Here is a 19,639-nt window from a genome sequence, read left to right on the forward strand (position 1 = left end):
GTGTGGTCGATGGACATGCAGTTGTTATCCCTGATCGATGCTGAGACACTTCATAACACATCTGAGCGGGACGGCGGCTGATGTCCCGCCCGACGCCTCCTGATCCCCATTTAGCTGTGATTGCAGGCGTTGGACTGCTGGGCGAGTTATGGATTAGCTACTTCGGCCCTGAAGTGATGATGTGATTAAATCAATGATCATCTCTCCTTTGATTCCGTCTCGTTTGGTCGCACCGCTGAACAGAGACGGATGTCTCTGTTCAGCAGGGGGACAAATGGCACAAGTTGCCCTTTAAAAGGCTTTTTCACTGACTGGATATTAAAGGGGAAAAATGGTTGACATCTTAAGTGTGGTGTAACGTCTTACCTCGTGTGAGTGTGGCAGACTTCAGCCGCACCTCATTGCATTCATCAGGAAATCGCTAAATTTCTAAAGGATTTATTTGTTTTTCTCTCTAATGATGTTTTGATGTGTTTAAAGATTTTCATAATTTTAGTTTATATTCAGATTTGAGTGAAAATAGCTTGTAAAATCTGCTGCATGGTGTCCAATATCTGTCTTATAAGGCCACTCCATATAATGTACCTTTTAAATCTACCTTCTAAAAACAAGACATTTCACACAGTCAGCACCGTAACTTCCTTCTCTTGACTAAATCTTTATCATTTTTGTGGTTTTACACTCACAAAAGCTTCTCCAGCTACCCGTGACAGTGGCTGAGCGCCGCTGCAGCGCAGCCCCGCTTGTGTCTAGACAACAGGAAATGCAAGTTTGCATTTGTTTACAGCCTCGCGGAGCCGAGCGCTTCAGTGGTCGTTTCAAAGTGCGGCGGCCGGGCGATCGGGCCGGATGTGAGAGTGAGGGTTTGTCTGCGGGCCCAGGACGCAATGTCCCGACTGCTGTGGAGCAGATTGGACTCATGACATTCGTTCTCTCTCTCTTCGCCTCCCCTTCACGCATTCGGTTGACGCACACTGATCCATTTTGTGCGTCCTCGGCTGCAGGACAGCAAGAGAGTGAGTCAGGTAGAAACCGAAACAATTCAGGCCGCAGTTGTCTCTCCTTCTCATTCCTCTGTAAACACCAGGCCCCGTCCAAACGCGCCTACGGCCGCGGGACCAGACATAATACAAACAGCACCCCGTCGACAGGTCTCGTCAGCTGTCTGGCCGTGTGTCCGTCCAGCTATTGATTACCCTTCAGCGGGAGCCCATAAATGACCCGTGAACTTCTGGCTGAAAATCATATTCTCAAAACCTGACCTGTCACTAGAGGTTAGTCAAATAAACCGCGGGAGGCTTATGGAGCATGACGTGGCAGTTACCCGTGACATGCAGCTCCCGCGACCGCATATCTGTTGCTTCATTAATACGCGGGATGCCCGGTCACCGAAAAACAAGCCATAACACACCACTTAGAGAGGGAACGCGCCAAATCCGATCTTTTAAAAGAGAACGTATCAGAGCGGAGGGTAAAAAAAGTAGTACTTGCTATTTCAATTCAAATGGCTTTGATGCCAAGAGATTTATTCACGAGGAGACGGGCAAATGCGTCAACCAGCACACATAGGTCATCCTTCTTTCTGCTGAGAAGTCTAACTATGGTAATATTAACTATTCACATGCAAAAATCGAATCTCGCTGTTGAATTTATTGTTGGTAATTTCAACTGTGGCCAGAAAACGCTGTTTTGGCTGTCGATGAGTACAAGCAGATGCTGAAGCGTTGCTGATTAAACCACCGAGAGAAATCCGCTCCTACGCGTCAGAAGTGCAACACGTCGACGTGTAAAATAGAAAACAATCTTACCTGCAACTTTGAAAATCCGATCTTGGCATTTCCGGGGTGAGCGGAAAAGAAACCAGCGTTTGAAGGGCAAGCTGTGGTAGTGGGCCTGAACCACAATGAGGAACCAGCAGCAGGCAGACTGTAACCCTGGGAACGTGTGCCATCCTGCATGATAAATATCAGTGATTTGCTCCAGGCTCCAGACTGTTACTCACAGGAAGTCACTGTTTGAGTGGGTTTACACAGATGGAGACCATTCTTAGTCAACATTCACATAAAAATCAGCCCGGGTCCTTTTAATTTCTGGTTTTTCCCCCCTTCTTCTGGTTGGCCTCCTTTTCATTGTGTGTAGACAGTGGCGGAGACTTTGCTGTTTTACTGGGCGGGAGATGAGCCCTTTATGTGTTTAAGAGCTCTAAACTTCACAAGGATCCGTAGATTCTCACAGTCACCAGTAAAGACCACCTCGTCATTCACGTTTTTCACAAAAGGCAAACCATTTTTTTTTTTTAACACGTCTGGGAGTTACAATAGTTTAAGTCCAGTATCGCATAAACAGACAACTGGTTTCACTGCTTTTTTCAGCGTGATCCCAACGAAGAAAACAACTGAACCACAAGGCTTCCCTCTGTCTGCGACGTGAATAGTTTTCTCTCCAGCCTTTAGGACATAAGGTAAAACAAATAGTTATGTTAAGCTTTCTATGGTACTTAAAGTACTTATTTGATGAAATTCCACTGTTTTTTGTTCTTCTGGGTTTTTTCCTTGCGGTTAAAAGGCACTTACTCAAAGTCGCTTTGGATAAAAGCGTCAGCTAAATGACACGTAATGTAAAGTAATGTAAAGTCTTACAGATTGTTTGACAGAGCTGACATAAAATGCTGTTCCTGTTAATGCTCCAGTTGAAACAAAGAGCGACCTGTGGCTCGACTTGCTTTGTTATTGAGACTTTCACTCTGATCCGGGAACATCTTTTCTTATTCGAGACATCTGTGCTGTGTAATTGCGTCCCGGATGAAAAAGCTGCGTCCTGCTGATACATTCAAGGTGATCTCCTCTTTGTTTTAAGAAATCTACCGCCTGAAAAATCCCATCTCTTTCAGATAAGATGCTCCGGGTCACATCAGGCCGTGGTGTTTCTTTAATGTAAAGACTGCATTTCATGTCCTTTTTTCCTCTGCAAGCCTCAGATGTTTTAATCGCTCGAAGGTTGTAATTAACTACTGTTTTATTGCAGCCGTTGTTGTAATTGGCATGCAAGTTTGTGGGAAGAAATGATTTTCCCCCTAAAATGTACAGCTTTTTTTGTTTTTCCGCCGTTAGCTTGCACAAAGTCAACAAAGCCACAAGCACAATACCGTGGAGCTCTTACGTGTAAGAGAAACAGCAGCCGCGGGTGAGTTTGGATCTGCGTCCCTGCTTGTTTCACGCTGACCTAAATGGAGACATTATGTCAACACCTTCACAACTCATTTTCTCAAAAACAAAACAAAAAGTTACCCGCAGCAAACATTCTCCTCCTTCTTGCCTGTGCAAAATATCCCGCCACGATCACGATATTGTCCCATACTTTTAGAAATATGTTTAACTTTCCTCTATTTCTTTTCACCTGAGCCCATTTCCCCCCAGATCGCAGTCCGCCGGGATCATCAGCTTCCTCATTTACGGCTCGAAGGCGATGCCAAACGTCATGTGAAACCATGAAGGACGGGAGGCAATAAGTCGGGAGAATAGCAGCAATCTTGGGGAAAGTTCTCCATTCACTCTCACTCCCGTATAGTTCTCGGTCCCCTTATCCAGCTTTGAAGATAAAGAAGAAAAAAAATCAATACAGAAACAGTGTGAGATAAAAGCGCAAAGGGGGGAGAGAGCCGAGCCGAGTTGGGTGCAGTGAATTAAAGCGATGAGAAATTTCCCGGCCGCTCGGTTCCTCCGTCTACATACGCTAGCAGGCCTGTCTCGCTGTGTCCATCACTCTCGGCGCTCTCTTCAATCCCTCTTTGTTCACTTTTGATTTCTTTTTGGTCTATTCCCAGTTGGCTTTGTGTTTTGGGATGAAGGACCGGCTCCCCATTCAGCTGCAATAACTGCTGAGTGAAGGTTTTGGATATTGGGAGGGAGCTTCCGTGTTGCCGTTGACAATGGCTGGTCGGTCCGGAGGGCCGCGAGGACGGACCGGAGCGATCGCTCTCTTGGTTTTTTTAGGCGTGTGCCTCTGAGGCGCAGTGACGAGCACGGTGACATTTTAGTGTTTAAGCAAACTGTCCTCGACACCTCCTGGGTAGATCCGGGTAGATCATTTGCAGACATGCATGGTCGCCAGAGGATGAATTCATCTCACCTTGATGATTCTCTGACTTTCACCCTCCTCATTACTTTGACTGAAAAAACCTACGGCTGTTTGGAGGATGGAGACAAAATCCAAATCCCATCGTACTGCATTTTAAAGTGAATTTGAACATGTGAAGAAACAGTCACCTCACTTTAATACTGACGCCTCCGATCTGCACATAGAAGCCATCATCATCATCATCATCATCATCATTCTGCACGAGACCATCATCCTTTAAACCCGTTCAGCTCAGACTCCAGCGGGGGCCTCCAGCAGCAACCGGCCCACCGGGGACGGACCTGAGATCCGCCTCACTGCAGCCTCCAGTCCGCCGCAGCGTCTCTCCCTCTGGTCGCCTGCTGGGCCGCCCTGCTGGAGGGGGAATGAGGCGCCGCAGCAGCTGCTTGTTGTAGGTCGTGGCCTCTTTGGTCCTTGGCCTCCTCACGTACCAGATCACACCGACACGACGAGCTGAAACAGGCGTCGGGGTCGCGTGTGATGCTCTGCAGGACGTGTTTCAAAAGGGGGTTGAGGTCATATTTCACCGTTTCAGGGGCGGAGGCCCTCATGTATTAATTAAAATCCAAATACCCTGTATTGATTGTGTTATCGGGCCAGTGCAGCCTGAGCGCGGCATATTGATCCGGTCTGTGATTTATGATCATTTTTGAGAAAACAATCCTTTTGTGTGATTACATAAGGAGACAGAGGCTGAGTGGGTGTAATTCTTTCAGATCTAGTAGGTTGCACAGACTGCCAGCCTGGAGCCCTCCAGCAGACAAAACAATTGTTATGATTCACTTGGTTTCATTTAATCGTGAATCAAACGAGGCAGCGGCTCCACGCGGTTATGTTCACTCACTTTTTACTGATGGATACTTCTAATCAGAGGATTTGTTATATTTTTCAGTTGCATTGTTATGTGTTGGACGCTGTTACGTTGTTATTGGTTAGTTTTAGGCAACACAAATAAAACAAAAGAACTGTTCCCACACAGCGTTGTGCCTTTGTGCAAGCGTGACACAGAGCTGTATCCACGAAACATGTTTCTGGGTCCGTAACGGCAGGAACTGAACGTACCTGCGGTCTGCAGAAACGTGTTACCTTATTCACCGGCGACCTGGACGGGGTTGGAGGTATTTATTTCAAAAGCTGCCACCACGGAAATACAATGGAGTTGAACAACTTCACACAGCCAGTGTGTTTTTTTACGGTACTGTAAAGTATAGGGAGTGACTGCGGTTCTGTGAAAAAGAAACCTTAGCTGGCAGATTAACGGGCCACAGACTCTGGTGCCCATCCGCCGCCGGGAGAGCCACACCCGCTCATCCTGTCACGAAACGAGCACGCCACCTCACACGGCGACACCGCTGGCATGTGGGCTGCACATTCATCCACTCATAAAGGTACAAAGGAAAGACATTTAAAGAGATTGCCACATATACAAGCACATACTGTCAAGCACATACTGTCTCTTGTCCTGTCAACAGGGATGCATCCTAGATGTCTAATGCATCATTTTCTACACGTTTGCTGTCAATTTAATTTCACACATTGTTTTTGAGCTGTTTCCACTTTTGAATTTGAATACGGTTCCCGGGCGTGTGAACCACCTTTGGCTGCACAGCATGAATTAGCAGCAGCTATTAGCTGGCTCTATCTCCAAATGAGGCCTTGTGCTGCAGATCTCACATTCCTCAGCTGGCAGCGGCTCCCAGGTCGCTCCTGCATCCAGCGGCCATTAGCAGACATTTACTGTAATCTTCATATCGACTGAACCGGCCGCAGGAGATATTTCTAATGCTGAGGAATCCAAATTGTCCAAATCCCCTTTGTTCCTGGTAACAATCTTGTGGCTTAAAAGTGACTAAATACAAGTCTCTTCACTGACTTTTACACGGTGCTTTCAACGACTTTAAATGACGGCAACTTTGTTGTACTGTCACCATTATCAACTTGTATGTGTCTTTGATTCTTGTTACAGCAGCCCTGTGAGTTGGACAAAATAACATGAACAGCCGGCTGATACATCTCCGTAATTTCACAAAGTTTTAAGTGTTTTTTCAGAGATATTGATGTCAAAGTAGCAGAAACACACTTTGAATTTCATTCGAGTTTGAAACGCAGTTTATCCATTAAAGGAACACTGAATTGGGGAGATGTGTGGATTCAAAGAAGCCTGTTTTTAGTGAAAATAATTTGATAATGATCACTTATAGCAGAAAGAAAGCTTCATTATGTCACATCCCATGACATTTGATCATATTTATTATTAGAAATGTATAATGAAATGAACATGAGACCAAAGGTATTTTCCCTTGAATATAACATATTTGAATCACTTAGTCTGGTGACTCAAACACTCATAGATTAAATAGCAAAGTTTCCGGTTAGTCATTTCCCAAAACAAACGGTGAAAACGAGCCAAAAAAAATCTAAATAATTTCCTGTAAAAGCCTCATGTAGGATTTATGACTTCAGTATTTTTCAAATCCAGGATGTGACTCAGCTTATATTGTAATCAAGGGTGACGACTCAGTTCAAACTGCCTCATCACGGCGGTAACATTTAACTAACTCCTCTGCGTCTTTTTTTATGTTGGCTGCTGTAACTCTATGTATTCATTTCCCTCCTGCAATATTGTTGTGAACTGAAAAGATATAATTTATTCTTGAATATGTCATTGAAGTGGACCCGACCCCTTGGTAGAGAAATCCGTCGCTCATCACAAATTGATACAGTTGTTCCTCCAACAGATGTAGCAGATAAATAAATTCAAGTGGTCCTCTTCTTGCCGCGTTAGCGGAGGCCAAGTTAGAATCTGAAAGAGATCATTGTCAAGTAGTTGCTGGTTTGATTTTGTGTGACGACGCCGGTTACAGAGAATCAATATCGAATCAAGAGGGAGGGTTGAGTTTCCAGATAAGGCCTCTCTTGGCCACTCTGGCTATTCATCATAAGTCTGTGGCAACCTGATAGGTCCGGGAGAAATGATATTCCAGCAGGAGCGGCGGGGCCTCCTTATCTCCCCATAGCAGGGGAACAGGAGACACGCCGATCAATACCAGGCTGTTGTGTAGCACTTGCAATTATCAACAGCTGATTCTGTCCTCCCCCAGCTGCATCTTTTAATACCACATAATTACAAGTTTTGGGACAATGCCTGGTGGAAAGGGATTAGAGTTCTGGTGAAGTAGGCTTCGTTCCTCGCTGCGCCTTTTGAAATGGCTGCAGGGATCAAACAATCGCACGTTATTTTATTTAACACCACATTTCAGGGACCGTTTTGACTGAAAACCGCCCTCTGTGGTTTTTGGCGTTTGACTGAATGATCAACAAAGAAAAACTGCAAAAATGAAGGTGTCATTAAATCTCCACTCAGCAAGATTGTTAGAGCCCCGGTTCGCCCTCCTCGCATCCCTGCTCATCACTCAAAGGATGTAGTTCTCAGACATCTTTTTTTCACTCCATTATGGCGCCAAACTTGTGGGAGGTCGTAACAAATGAAGTGAGGGCTCCAACACCTCCCGTGGAATCCTGGCAGTAGCCTATCGCAGGCGGCTGGAGGACATCTAATGATGCACCGGAGGCGGAGGCAACAAGGAGCGCGCCGGTGCCTCGGGTAAACCGGGGGAGTCTCACTTCGGACAGCCACCGGTTTCAGATCGGACCTCTCCGCCACCGTATTCCTCACGCGCAAACATTTTGACTTTACGCACGTATTTAATCCGGTCTTTCAATCAAGAATTGGATTTTACGCAACTTTTTTTGGAGATTCGGCACACCGGCTATCCGATGGCAAGCGGTTTCTCTGCTGTCCTACGTGTGTGTGCGTGTGTGTGTGTGTGTGTGTGTGTGTGTGTGTGTGTGTGTGTGTGTGTGTGTGTGTGAGGCGTCCGCTCACACCGGGACATCCGTCCATCTACAGTCAGCTCAAACCCGCGCGCCTCTTTGGGCACAAACTCATCCAAGAGCGCACAGAGGAAACCTTTGTAAACCCCAAGCGGAGCGCACTGCGATGGCAACAAAGTCAAGCCCGAGACGCACGAGCCATCCACAGTGAGCTCTCGTCGGACTGAACCATGCTGGACTGCTCGGAGAGTTGTGCGTCCAGAGAAAGAGAAAAATCAGCAGCAGTCGCTTAGCGGACAGGAAGTGGACTAATTATTGTCAAACCCCGTCCCTCATTTCCATATCTAGCGTGAGTTGGCTGGAACGCAGCCAACCCCCCCCCCCCCCCCCCCCCCTGTTCGAAGGGCAGCAGCGACAGTCGTAAAAGCGTTATCCTCTTCCTCCATCACACTGACATGCGCAATCTGCGCACGGGCATCGACAGCAGCCGCAGCCGCCGTGCGCCTCCTCCCGCGGCCCCGCTCCCTCCGAACGGTTCCACCCGCCGCTCGTAGATGAGCTGGCGGGCGGCGCGCGGCGAGTCGCACCGAGAGAGAAAGGGAGAGAGAGAGCGAGCAACATGTCCCGTCGCAAGCAAGCCAAGCCGCAGCCCCTGCGGCCAGAGGACGAGGCGACGCGCGGCGGACTCCTCGTCGCGAGCGGTAGGCTTCAAATGAAAGCACTTTGACTGTTTTACGCAGCTGGTGCACAATGTTTATCTTAATATAAGTTGGTAAATGACACAGGGGCTGGATCCAAACATTTCTGAAGTAGTATTAAGTATTTTGTAAGTATTTAATATAGAAAAGTAATACGCAAATTAACTTATTCCGGTTCTGTTACCCCCAAGTTATTTTGGGGGTAATTTTTATTATTATTATTTTGTTGTGTTTAACTTTTCAGTGTTGGAGTCTGCCAAATACCACCCAATTAGTATTTTAAAAGTATTGAGAATATGTTTAAATTACAAAAAGGGAATGAAATTGTGCATATTTGAATTTGTTCTGATCCAGATATATTGTCTGAAGATATTGACAGTATATCTGATTGCTCTATTTAATTTATTTTTATTGTTTTCGGGATGACTGTAAACAGGGCCTGTCACAAACTAATATTAAATCCACCAAAACAGTTAATAAACCCACCGGGCCAATAATAATATGTAAAGGATTATTATTTGTGCCTGTTATCTTGGCTCAGGCCTTCCTGTCAGCTTCTAAAACGTTCACATTTTAATGGGAAGAAAAGCATCTGATAAATGTAGCTTTGGTTAAAGTACTTATTGTTTACAATCCTAATATTGTATTTACATGTATTTTACTGTTAATTCTTAATTAACATAGTTCTGTATTTTATTGATAAAATAAATCTGAAAACATTCAAATATAAATACACCAGACGTCTGACACAATTTCAAATATTTTAATATTCAAATAAACAATTAAGTTCTACCCTTATCTACGTTGAAGGGAAGCCTAAATTCTCTTTGAACCTCTTAATCAACACTTAACAGCTGAGCACTAACTCACGACAGCACCAGAATATTTGTATTTAGATTAACCTTTGAACTGTCAGAAATGGGTTCATTCATAAAGTAAGACTATTTTGAATTGAGTTTGGCCTCCACCTCTTAAAACGCGGTGGAAAATCGCCTTGAGAAGGTCATGAATCGGTGTGGAAATTAAATTCAAATGTACAATGATTCATTTGATCTCATTTATTTATAACATTGTCGGCCGTGTTCAGAATCTAAGGCCAAACTCTCAAAAGCGAAAAGGCCCGAAAACGGTCATTTCCATCATCACCACTGTACTTGCTCACATGTTTTGTCGGTGGTTTATTTTTTATTATTATTATCATTTGTGGCGTTGAGACGGTGTTGAGTGTGGAAGGGGCCCTCCTCTCTCGGGGGGGGGGGGGGGGGGGCCTCCCACAGCCTTAGGGGGGAGGGGGGGATCCGCCACTCGGAGATGTGCTTTGATGGAGCCCGCTGACTTAACCTTTGTCAGCCTCATCCTGCGCGGGGCAAGTGCTCCATGTCTGGATCATAATACAATTAGTACATACGAACTGCTGACCTCTGCGGCCCGGAGGTCACACACACAGAGGCAAAGACTGAGCGGGGTCTGTTTGACCCCCTCCTGCCCCCCATTGCAAAACCACACAGCAAGACCTAAATCTGTTCTCTGCTCCTGACATTGCGAGTGGATTGAGCGAAGGGGACATTTCTGTCGGCGTTGTTGTATTTGGAAATATACTCGACGCTTTAAATCAAAGCTGATCTTTGCTTTGCTTTTTTTGGAAGTAAATGTTACAAAGCGCTGTTTTGGCTGCTGTGTTTGCTGTATCGCCATGGTGATCCTGGGACCACCCACATGGCGCGCCGGCCGCTCTGATTATTTACCTTTTGACGAATTTGACTTTCAAGTGGATTCAACCTAATCTGTGGTTACTCTCTTCTTTTTTCAACTCAAACGAACCCATTCAAAATAACAAAAATGATGGTATCAGATAAAATACAGTTGGAATGCCAGAGATGTATTAAGGGGAGACACTAAAGCAGAGCGGAGTAAGACATTTAAATGCATTAAGACAAGCCATGAAACGTCCCGATTGATTACATTTTTGTAGAAATATGCAAATGAGTCATCGTAATAATTTTGCAGAAAAGAAATCTGAACCTTTAATAAAGAGATTTCTTTCTCAGAATCTGAGAACATAAACTTAAACTTAAAAATATCTTTAAAGAAAGTTTTCTTTAAATCTCAGACCAAACTTCAGCAATAGATTTCACCTTAAACTTCCCCAGTTGGTTAAGACAACCTTATATTTGTATTACCGGTTTTCTGAGATATTATGTTAAAATATGCAATGATCTATTATCTAATGCTTACTTATGAGATCAACCTAGACGCAAAAAGTAGATGAATAAATCTTCATTTTGGATGTTTTCTTACAACAGGTTTTCAATATTTGATGGAGGCAAAGTTTCTAAAAAATCTCAAAATACACCAGAGCAGGAAAACAATATTTTTGCCTGCAGCGTATGACCCGTAGCAAACATTTCATTACTACACAATGTGTTTGAACCAGGATCGGTTGAGCGAATACTGCTGGAGTTGTAAATACACCCGACATCCCAGTCTGTGTTTAGCTTGAGCACACTGGGAGTCATTCGTTCAGGTGCTGACACGCAGTGATAACCGGAGTGTATTGACTACTTTAGAAACAGTCACGCACGCACACACACACACACACACACACACACACACACACACACACACACACACACACACACACACACACACACACACACACACACATTGTGTTCAATCCCGCACAAAGACATTTTCTTTAAGATAAGATATTAACTACATTTAATTATTTAACAGAAAAATAATTATTTTAAAATACTAAATAATAAAAAAAACCAAAATATGTTAAATGAAATATAAATCAAATTACATATTCATACAATACCTTCACAATATCTTTCCTCTTCCGGTCCTTTTTTTATTGTTAATTTTATTGAATTTGTTGAATGGAAGCCTTAGTCTATGTAACAATAATGCGCTATTGATTTTCCCAAATCTTTCCATCTGGTATTGCTGTCTGTTTCCTAATGGGGCAAAGCCTGAACAGATGAGCAGGGACTCTAAAGTGTCACATCTTAAAGATCTTTTTTCAAACAGCGCCAAGAGATTTATAGAAACGGTTACGTGTGGGAGGTGTTGTATGGAACTGTGAGGAATATTTTTCTTTCGCAAAAAACCCCCCACAAGCTTGATCGGTAATACAGCAATAATAAATAATTGACAGCATGTGTTTCAAATGCTTGGGAAATAAAATGCCTGAGATTTACTGCAATAAAAACACTTGAGTCACAGGTGTTTCCATGTAAATTAGCAATTGTCAGGTCTTCTTATCAGGTTAGACAACCTTACGTTTTTTTTAACAGAATGTGCAAGGCAACAATTTTTCTATAACATTAGTATATGTGTGAATGCACAAAAACACAAATCAATGTGCAGTATGGGATTTCATTATCTGTGTCAATCGAGAGGCCAGATGACTTTGCTGAACTTTATAGATTTTTCTGGGAGATTATTAACATCTGACACCTCGTCACGTTATTATGGGGCCTGTGGAATTTGAAAGTTTTCCTTTACATCAAATGATTCGTCCCTAGATGCATCACTGTATAAAACCCTTGTTGTCATTCAGATTTGCTGACTTTGGACACTTGGGGATCCCTCGAACATGCTTGTCCTCACAACATGAGTTGGGGAAAGATAGACGGTTAGGGATTTTTCACAACTTAATGGGCGTGTCCCTTTGGGGAAATATAAGAACTATAAATGACAAATCGTGCGTTCTTAACGTGTCTTTTTTTTCCGCTTACAGGCATCATGGCCCTCTATGATGAGAGAGATGAGACCGATAGGCGCCGCCACAGCTGCGAGGACACACACACCTGTGATAAATGCTGTGCTGAGTTCCTCACTTGGACTGAACTGAGTGAACATCAGACAGTCTGCACTGAGGATCCCTTGGTGCTGATAGTAAAGGGCGACGACGGGGTGCCGGCTCTCGAGGAGTCTCCTGTCGGAGCCTCTCCGGTTCCCAGCGTGGCGTCCAGTGACTCATCCGTGGCCGGGTCCTTGTACACAGGATTTGAACTGGGGGAGAAGCTGGCGAAAGACAATGTCAGGCTGGACAATTTAGAGGACAGCGGCGAGAGCGATGAGGCCATGGAGCTCGAGCGGGACAAAAACGCAGATTCGGCCGAGTCCACCTGCGCCCAGGTGTCGGCTGCTGGCAGCTACGGCGTGACAAGTACAAACGTGACGCTGGAGATCCTCCACGGCACCAGGGTGGCCGTCGCTCAGTTCTCCCAGGGGATCGGCAGGGCTCGCACCGGGGTGAAGGCGGCTTCAGCGACGATCCCGGCGATCCTGGAGCACCTGCTGGCTCTGCAGCAGCAACAGGTCCACCAGCTGCAGCTCATTGAGCAGATCTGCAGCCAGGTCGCAGTCATGAACCGACAACCGACACTGGCGGCGCTAAACCCGGTCACCCGATCTCTGTCCCTCGCACCGAACTCTTTCCCTCGCCAAGGCATCGCCTCCCCTCCGATCCTGCCGCTGTCGGGAACGATGCCCTCCGCCGTCAGCGGCCAAGCTGCGGTTTCTCTGTCCTCCGTGCTGGAGAAGCCATACGGTCTCCCCTCACCAACTGTATGCACCCAGTCCACCTTTAAAGATGTGGCTGGTTCCTCGGCCCCCTCGGAAAATCCAACCCCTGCTCTCCAATCCACTAATCCAACGCTACTGCCTCCTTACGCAGGCTCGCACACCGGCAGCGTGAGCTGTCCTCAGACACTGAGCTCCTCCAGGACTCTCCCCCTGGGGCCCAGCAGCTCATCCTCCAGCCTCCCATTTCTACCTCAGAGCCCCCCGAGCGGCGTCATTTTCCCCAATCCGTTGGCGAGCATCGCCGCCACAGCCAACGCACTTGACCCCCTCGCAGCCCTGATGAAGCACAGGAAGGGCAAGCTGCCCGGCGCGCCCTTGTTCGAAACCAAGCCCAGCCCGGAAGAACCCTTCTTCAAGCATAAATGCAGATTCTGTGCCAAAGTGTTTGGCAGCGACAGCGCTCTGCAGATCCACCTGCGCTCCCATACAGGAGAGCGACCCTTCAAGTGCAACATCTGCGGCAATCGCTTCTCCACAAAAGGCAACTTAAAGGTACACTTCCAGAGGCATAAAGAGAAGTATCCTCACATTCAGATGAACCCTTACCCGGTACCAGAGTATCTGGACAATGTGCCAACAAGTTCTGGGATTCCCTACGGAATGTCCTTCCCTCCAGAAAAACCCTCCTCCTCATGGCTGGAGAGCAAACCTGTTGTAGCAGCTCTGCCAGCCACCATGGGCCTTCCGCTTTCCTCCACTATTACCAGCATCGGAGGCTCAAATGACTCTGTAAGCGTAACACCATCCGTTAAATCTCCCTACCAGCCAGGCCCTGGTGAATGTGTATCTTTGTCACCCAACCACAGGGGCAATGAGGCTCATCTCTCTCCTGTTTCACCGTCTCCTCTGCCCCACTATGAAACAGACGCGTCCAATATGCTGCAAACAGAGGGGGTGCACCTGCCCCAGAATTTCTCCCTGAGACTAAAAGCCAACCCGGTAACGGAAGCAACCAGCACAGCGATGCCACCTTTGGCCACTACGCCAGAACCCGTCCCCTCGGCGTCCCCAGTCTCTCTCTCCCCGCCCCTTTCGTTCAGCCCAGACGACGCTAAATTCCAAAGCGGTGGCTTACTGGACTCTATGCAACCGTCCGAAACCTCAAAGCTCCAGCAGCTGGTGGAGAACATTGACAAAAAGATCACGGACCCCAACCAGTGTGTCCTCTGTCACCGCGTCCTCAGCTGTCAAAGTGCGCTGAAGATGCACTACCGCATTCACACCGGCGAGAGACCCTATAAATGCAAAGTGTGCGGCAGGGCTTTCACCACCAAGGGGAACCTGAAGACTCACGTCAGTGTTCACCGAGAAGATGCCCCCGTTCACGTGCAACACTCATGTCCCATTTGCCAGAAGAAGTTCACCAACGCTGTTGTCCTCCAGCAGCACATTCGTATGCACATGGTGGGGCAGATTCCGGACTCGACCCTGGTGGACGGGCTCCAAGAGATGGACGGCGAAGCATACCTCAACGAGAGAAGCTTTAACAGCCTCAGCAGCAACGACAATGACCTTGTTGATGACGTCTCAATGGAGGACGAGGACGAGGAAGAGGAGGTAGAAAACATGGAAGAGGTTGTAAATCCATCCAAACCCTTGATTTCTGAATGTAATTCTCCTCCTAAGTCCTCCAGCATTGTTTCCAGTTTAGCTGCACTGGAGAACCAAATGAGGATGATTGACTCCGCTCTAAGCGCAAACCACTCCTTCGGCATAAAACCCCTGACAAATGGCTTCGATGACAGCTGCAAAATCACTACGAAATACTCGCCATCGGAGAAGAGGCCACAGAATTGCAGCGCCAATGCGTCGGAGTCCTCCTGTTCCCCCCGTGTGTCAGTGTCCCCGGGTCAAAGCAGCTCAGAGGGCGTGACCATGAAATGCCCTTCAGTGAGCAGCAAAAGGCCGGAGCCCCAAGAGCCTTCTGCAGCCTCGGTGAAGAGGGAGCAATGCGAGTCTCCGGCACAGGAGCTGAGAGGAGTACAGGCCAGCGAGCTCTGTGTGAAAGAGGAGACTCCTTATTGTATGTCATTCCAGCTGAGCAGAGAAAGAGGTACTTTTAAACTGTTGCACTACTAAAGTATAAAATGCCACGCGCTACTGACGTTCAATGTGTTGTTTTGAAGTGTGTCGACGTATCGATGTTACACTCTAAGGGAGGAAATCTTTCATTCTCAGCTGCAGGTCACGGCATCCCCATCCAGGTCACCAGCACGCCGTCGGGCCTGGTTAAAGCCGAGGTGAACGGTCACGGTGGTCTCCCACACAACAAGTCGGAAGGGCAGCACCCGCCGTTCAGTGTCCACATCCCCCCGGCGTACGCATCAATCGGCGGCTCGGGAATGGCGTCCCTGCTCGGCCCGACGCCCTCCCGGCGAATGCCGAAGCAGCACAACTGCAACGCCTGTGGGAAGAACTTCTCGTCGGCCAGCGCCCTGCAGATCCACGAGCGCACGCACACCGGAGAGAAACCGTTCGTGTGCTCCATCTGCGGCAGAGCTTTCACCACGAAAGGCAATCTGAAGGTAGATTTATGCTGTTTGTGCTGGCCGGATTCAAGATGATAGATTTATTTTGTGGTGAATGACAGCACAGCTTCGGATAAAATAATAAATGAATTTTAGAGTTAGAATTCCACCACAGCTTAGTGGGTCTATCTCTGTGTTGTGTCTTTTATCAATCACATGTTGTCTTGAATCTTGAATGAATGTGTTCCATGTTTTTACCAGAGAAAAGTTGAGAATGAAAAGAGAAAGTGAAGCCGTTAAACTTCATGTTGAAACACAGAACAATTCCTGTTTAGCAAAAAAAAAGTAACTACATTGCAATTATTTATTTGTGCAAAATACGCATACATTTAGCAAACAAAGGTAAATTAGGAACCCCAAAATATGATAGTTTTCACTTTCAAAACACATTTCTGGGCTAAATCGGCACAAGATACAATATAAATTTATGTCCTCGATTTTATTTTAGAGCCACATCTGTCACGTAATGATTATTTTTAGGTCTTTTGCCCTCCACTCAAAGAACACAAAAAATATGTCTGAAGCAAACCCCAAAGTTATTTTCCATATTTATTTCATTTTTCATCCCCACATATTTAGTGTGTCAGTTTTTCATCACAACAATCCCTTACAATAAGACAAAGACTAGTGACTACCTGTGGATATCTTAAATTTTGAGAAGATGGGAATCAAAAAATATTTGTAATTTTTGCTCAGAAATTTGCTCAAACCGTGAATTGATTAGCAACATTTTTTAATTGATGAAATAAATGAATCGGCATTGCCAGATATTGTGAGCCAGATGCAATGAACGATCTTACCACGTCAAGTAGTTTAACACTCACTGAGACCACATGAATATATATGAATATGAAAACAAAGATACCCCCCGATCAAATGTATTTGTCTTTTTCAGGTCCACATGGGAACTCACATGTGGAATAACGCGCCGGCCAGAAGAGGTCGGCGTCTGTCGGTGGAGAATCCCATCGCCCTGCTGAGTGGGGAGGCGGGGAAGTTTGGAGAGATGTTTCAGAAGGACCTGGCAGCTCGAGCAATGAATGTAGACCCTGGATTTTGGAACCGCTACGCCACAGCCATCGCCAACAGCCTGGCCGCCAAGAACAACGAGATCTCAGTGATCCAGAACAGAGGCATCTCTCAGCTGCACCCTCTGACTGCGGGCATGAACAGAGTGAGCGCCACAGGAAGTCCAATAACCAGTCTAACCAAGACCGGCATGGACCTGGGAAATAATTGGCATTCTTCTATGCTCATCGATGACAGCAAAGAAATTGGAATCAATTGAACAGATGAATGGAGACTTGATACTTATGCAATCTATAATGGACATTAAAATATTTGTAAATCATCTCGTTTTTTCTTATGTATTATATATAGACTAAAGAAAGAACTTGTTGTGAATTGACAGAAAATTCTAGGGTATTCACATTTTGCTGTTTGACTTTGCCGTCATTTGTGAATGTTTTCTTTTGTTCGCATTAAATAAGTTGGTTAACATGTTCCTCAAAATTCCTACGGTGCTGAGACGTATAGTTGCTCTGTAGAAGGGGACATATGTTCAAATCAATAATGCAAAGAGTCCGGACAGCTGCCCAATGCTGCGGGTGCAAAGCACAAAACATGCTCATAAATATCCACAATTACCAGTTGTGAATGTTACGGTGGAATCGGTTGGGTCTGAATAAAAACTAGAACAAAGTCTGTACATTCAATTCAATTCCTTACTCTGTTTAAACACTGAAAAGAGATGTCTTGGTTATTTTTGCATACAAAGTTCTTCTGAGTAAAAAGTTACACTTTACCTCTTGGGTTTGTGCATTTAGTTAAACAGCGTTCAACAGAGATACACAAAATGTAATGTTGTTTTTGTGTATTCTGTATCGTTTATGTTCTGGTTGTAGGCTTGTAGCATTAGTATAACTACTTTTATTTACCATAATAATTTTGAGTGCAATCAGTGTTCAGTTTGCAGAAGCATGAATCAATTTTGCATAAATTTTTCAAATATTTAGTTCCAAACGTTATAATTCAAACACATGCACAGCCTGCTGTTCCTCTACAGCGTAAAAGGCAACCACAGGATTTTCTCATCCTCACGGGTCGATTTCAGTTCATTGTAGGTTTTTCAGATTAATCCGGAAATTGCTGTTGCTGTTGCTGTTTTGGGGAGACACAGACTGATGAAAAAACCCGCAATGGTCTCATTGTTTTTTCATTTAATCTGGTACTAAATGAAAATATACAAAGTAGGACAATGTGGTCTAGGCTTATAATTTAAAATAAGGGTGGGTTTTAAAAAACGCTTTCCCCGTCTAACTGCTCCCTTATTATCTTTTGAGAAGCTTTCAACCGCACCTCACGCTCATGATCAGCATTCAGCAAATAGGATATCTGCTCGTCATTAGTTTTCAATGGATAAATGCTGCATTCCCAGACTCTCGGAAAGTCAGATACTTCTAGTACAACGGGAACTTTTGGTAAGAAAACATAATGTTTTTTTCATTTTACGTGATTCAAAAATCAACTGTACTAGTGTTATGTTGCCTTGAGGTGACAGAATAACGATGATAAAAAAGTAAAATACGTTATTTATCCTTTTTAGTACTAATCTTCCCATCTCAGTATTTCTCAGTTATACTGATAGTTACGCTATTTCGGCACAGTAATCGAACGCATCTTACGTCCTAAACATTTTTTTTAACGTGACGTCAGGATGTATACTGCCCAGCCAAGATGGCTGACAGCATCCCGTTAAATCCAGTACGGAAGAACTCGAAGCGAATACCGTATTACCACACAGCCAGACTTTCAAGGTATGGAGGGGGTTAGCTGGGCTGTTTTCTTTGGTTGCCCGCTGAGGACCCTAACGTCTATCTAAAATGTTCACATTTCGCTGCCTTGCTCGCTCGCGGGCGGTTAGGCTGTTTTGTCCTCGACTCACGGCTGTTAGCTTGCAGCAACACAAGCTAACAGCCGTTGGGACCCCTCTTTTACACTGTCACGTTTGACAGGTGTCTGTCCCGCTCAGCCCGTCACCCGTAGGGCTCGACAATAGTTTAATATTTGATCCGGGTGAACACCACAAAGTCTATAACGCCTCAGTGGGCGGTAGTTAGTTTAGCGGCGTGTTTGTTGATCACAGCACTGCTCGGTCCCATCCTGTGATTTAATACAGTCACATGATCGCCTGTTTGCGTTGACCAACTTCGTCACATGCTTAAAAAAGTGTTGTTGGACACTGAAGTCGTATTTCAACGGCCTGTTCTGTTTTTACAGACTGAACGAAGGTGAACTAATGCAGCCCTCGGGGTCAGGAATGGACAGTAAGTCGGCTATTCGCATGACCTGCTACCTTCTGACCAAGTAGTTGCAGGGTGTTCCTCATTTACCTCAAAGTGGGAGCTGATTTGTTAAAATGGCAGCTCATCTCAAATGTGTTAACTTTAATTGGCTTTGAAAGTACGCAGCTGGGTTCCTTTTTATTTGCCAACCCACAGTTCGACTTGGATAATAATCCTTTCTCTTGCTCTCAGTATTAATATGTCTGTTAGATGTGATAGGGTCCAGGAGGGCACGGACCACCGTGGATGCCCTCACTACGGACTGCTGGGAGTAGTGGTCCTGATGCTGGTTAAGCCACATTATTATTGAGATTTTCCTCTGGCGCGGGAAACAATTGTTGGCAACAACGCTCATGCTTTCTTTTTTTGTTCTAACCAGCCCACGTTTTCACTGCATTTAGGGTTGTGTTATGTAAGCAGACGTGGGAGTCCTGTTGTGACACACGCTAGTGTGGCTATTTATCTTATCTTGTAGTCCCAGCAATGCTTCCACAAAGCAGTG

At 45.6% G+C, this 19,639-nt stretch overlaps 2 protein-coding genes across 8 annotated transcripts in view; both read left to right on the forward strand.

Annotated features, from left to right (window-relative positions):
- Window positions 1–4,580: 4,580 nt before the first annotated feature.
- Window positions 4,581–17,494, forward strand: sall3b (spalt-like transcription factor 3b). The gene is made up of 4 exons (XM_040188427.2): window positions 4,581–8,672; window positions 12,415–15,318; window positions 15,444–15,790; window positions 16,689–17,494. The coding sequence occupies exons 1-4, from the start codon at window positions 8,591–8,593 to the stop codon at window positions 17,079–17,081; spliced, it is 3,726 nt and encodes a 1,241-aa protein (XP_040044361.2). The 5' UTR covers window positions 4,581–8,590; the 3' UTR covers window positions 17,082–17,494.
- A 953-nt stretch (window positions 17,495–18,447) lies between these two features.
- Window positions 18,448–19,639, forward strand: part of atp9b (ATPase phospholipid transporting 9B) — a 32,883-nt gene continuing 31,691 nt past the window's right edge. For 5 of the 7 annotated variants that reach the window (XR_013450863.1, XR_013450862.1, XM_040188428.2 and 2 more), the window contains exon 1: window positions 18,448–18,609. Coding sequence is in view for 3 of the 7 variants with exons in the window: in XM_040188428.2 (XP_040044362.2) it covers window positions 18,530–18,609 (80 nt within the window). In the remaining 4 variants the exon portion in view is untranslated. Of the gene's footprint in view, window positions 18,610–19,072; window positions 19,120–19,639 lie in introns of all 7 variants that reach the window. The other 2 variants (XM_040188429.2, XM_078080814.1) reach the window with 2 other exon arrangements.

This window comes from Gasterosteus aculeatus, chromosome 10 (genome assembly GCF_964276395.1).
Source record: "Gasterosteus aculeatus chromosome 10, fGasAcu3.hap1.1, whole genome shotgun sequence".
Lineage (NCBI taxonomy): Eukaryota > Metazoa > Chordata > Actinopteri > Perciformes > Gasterosteidae > Gasterosteus > Gasterosteus aculeatus.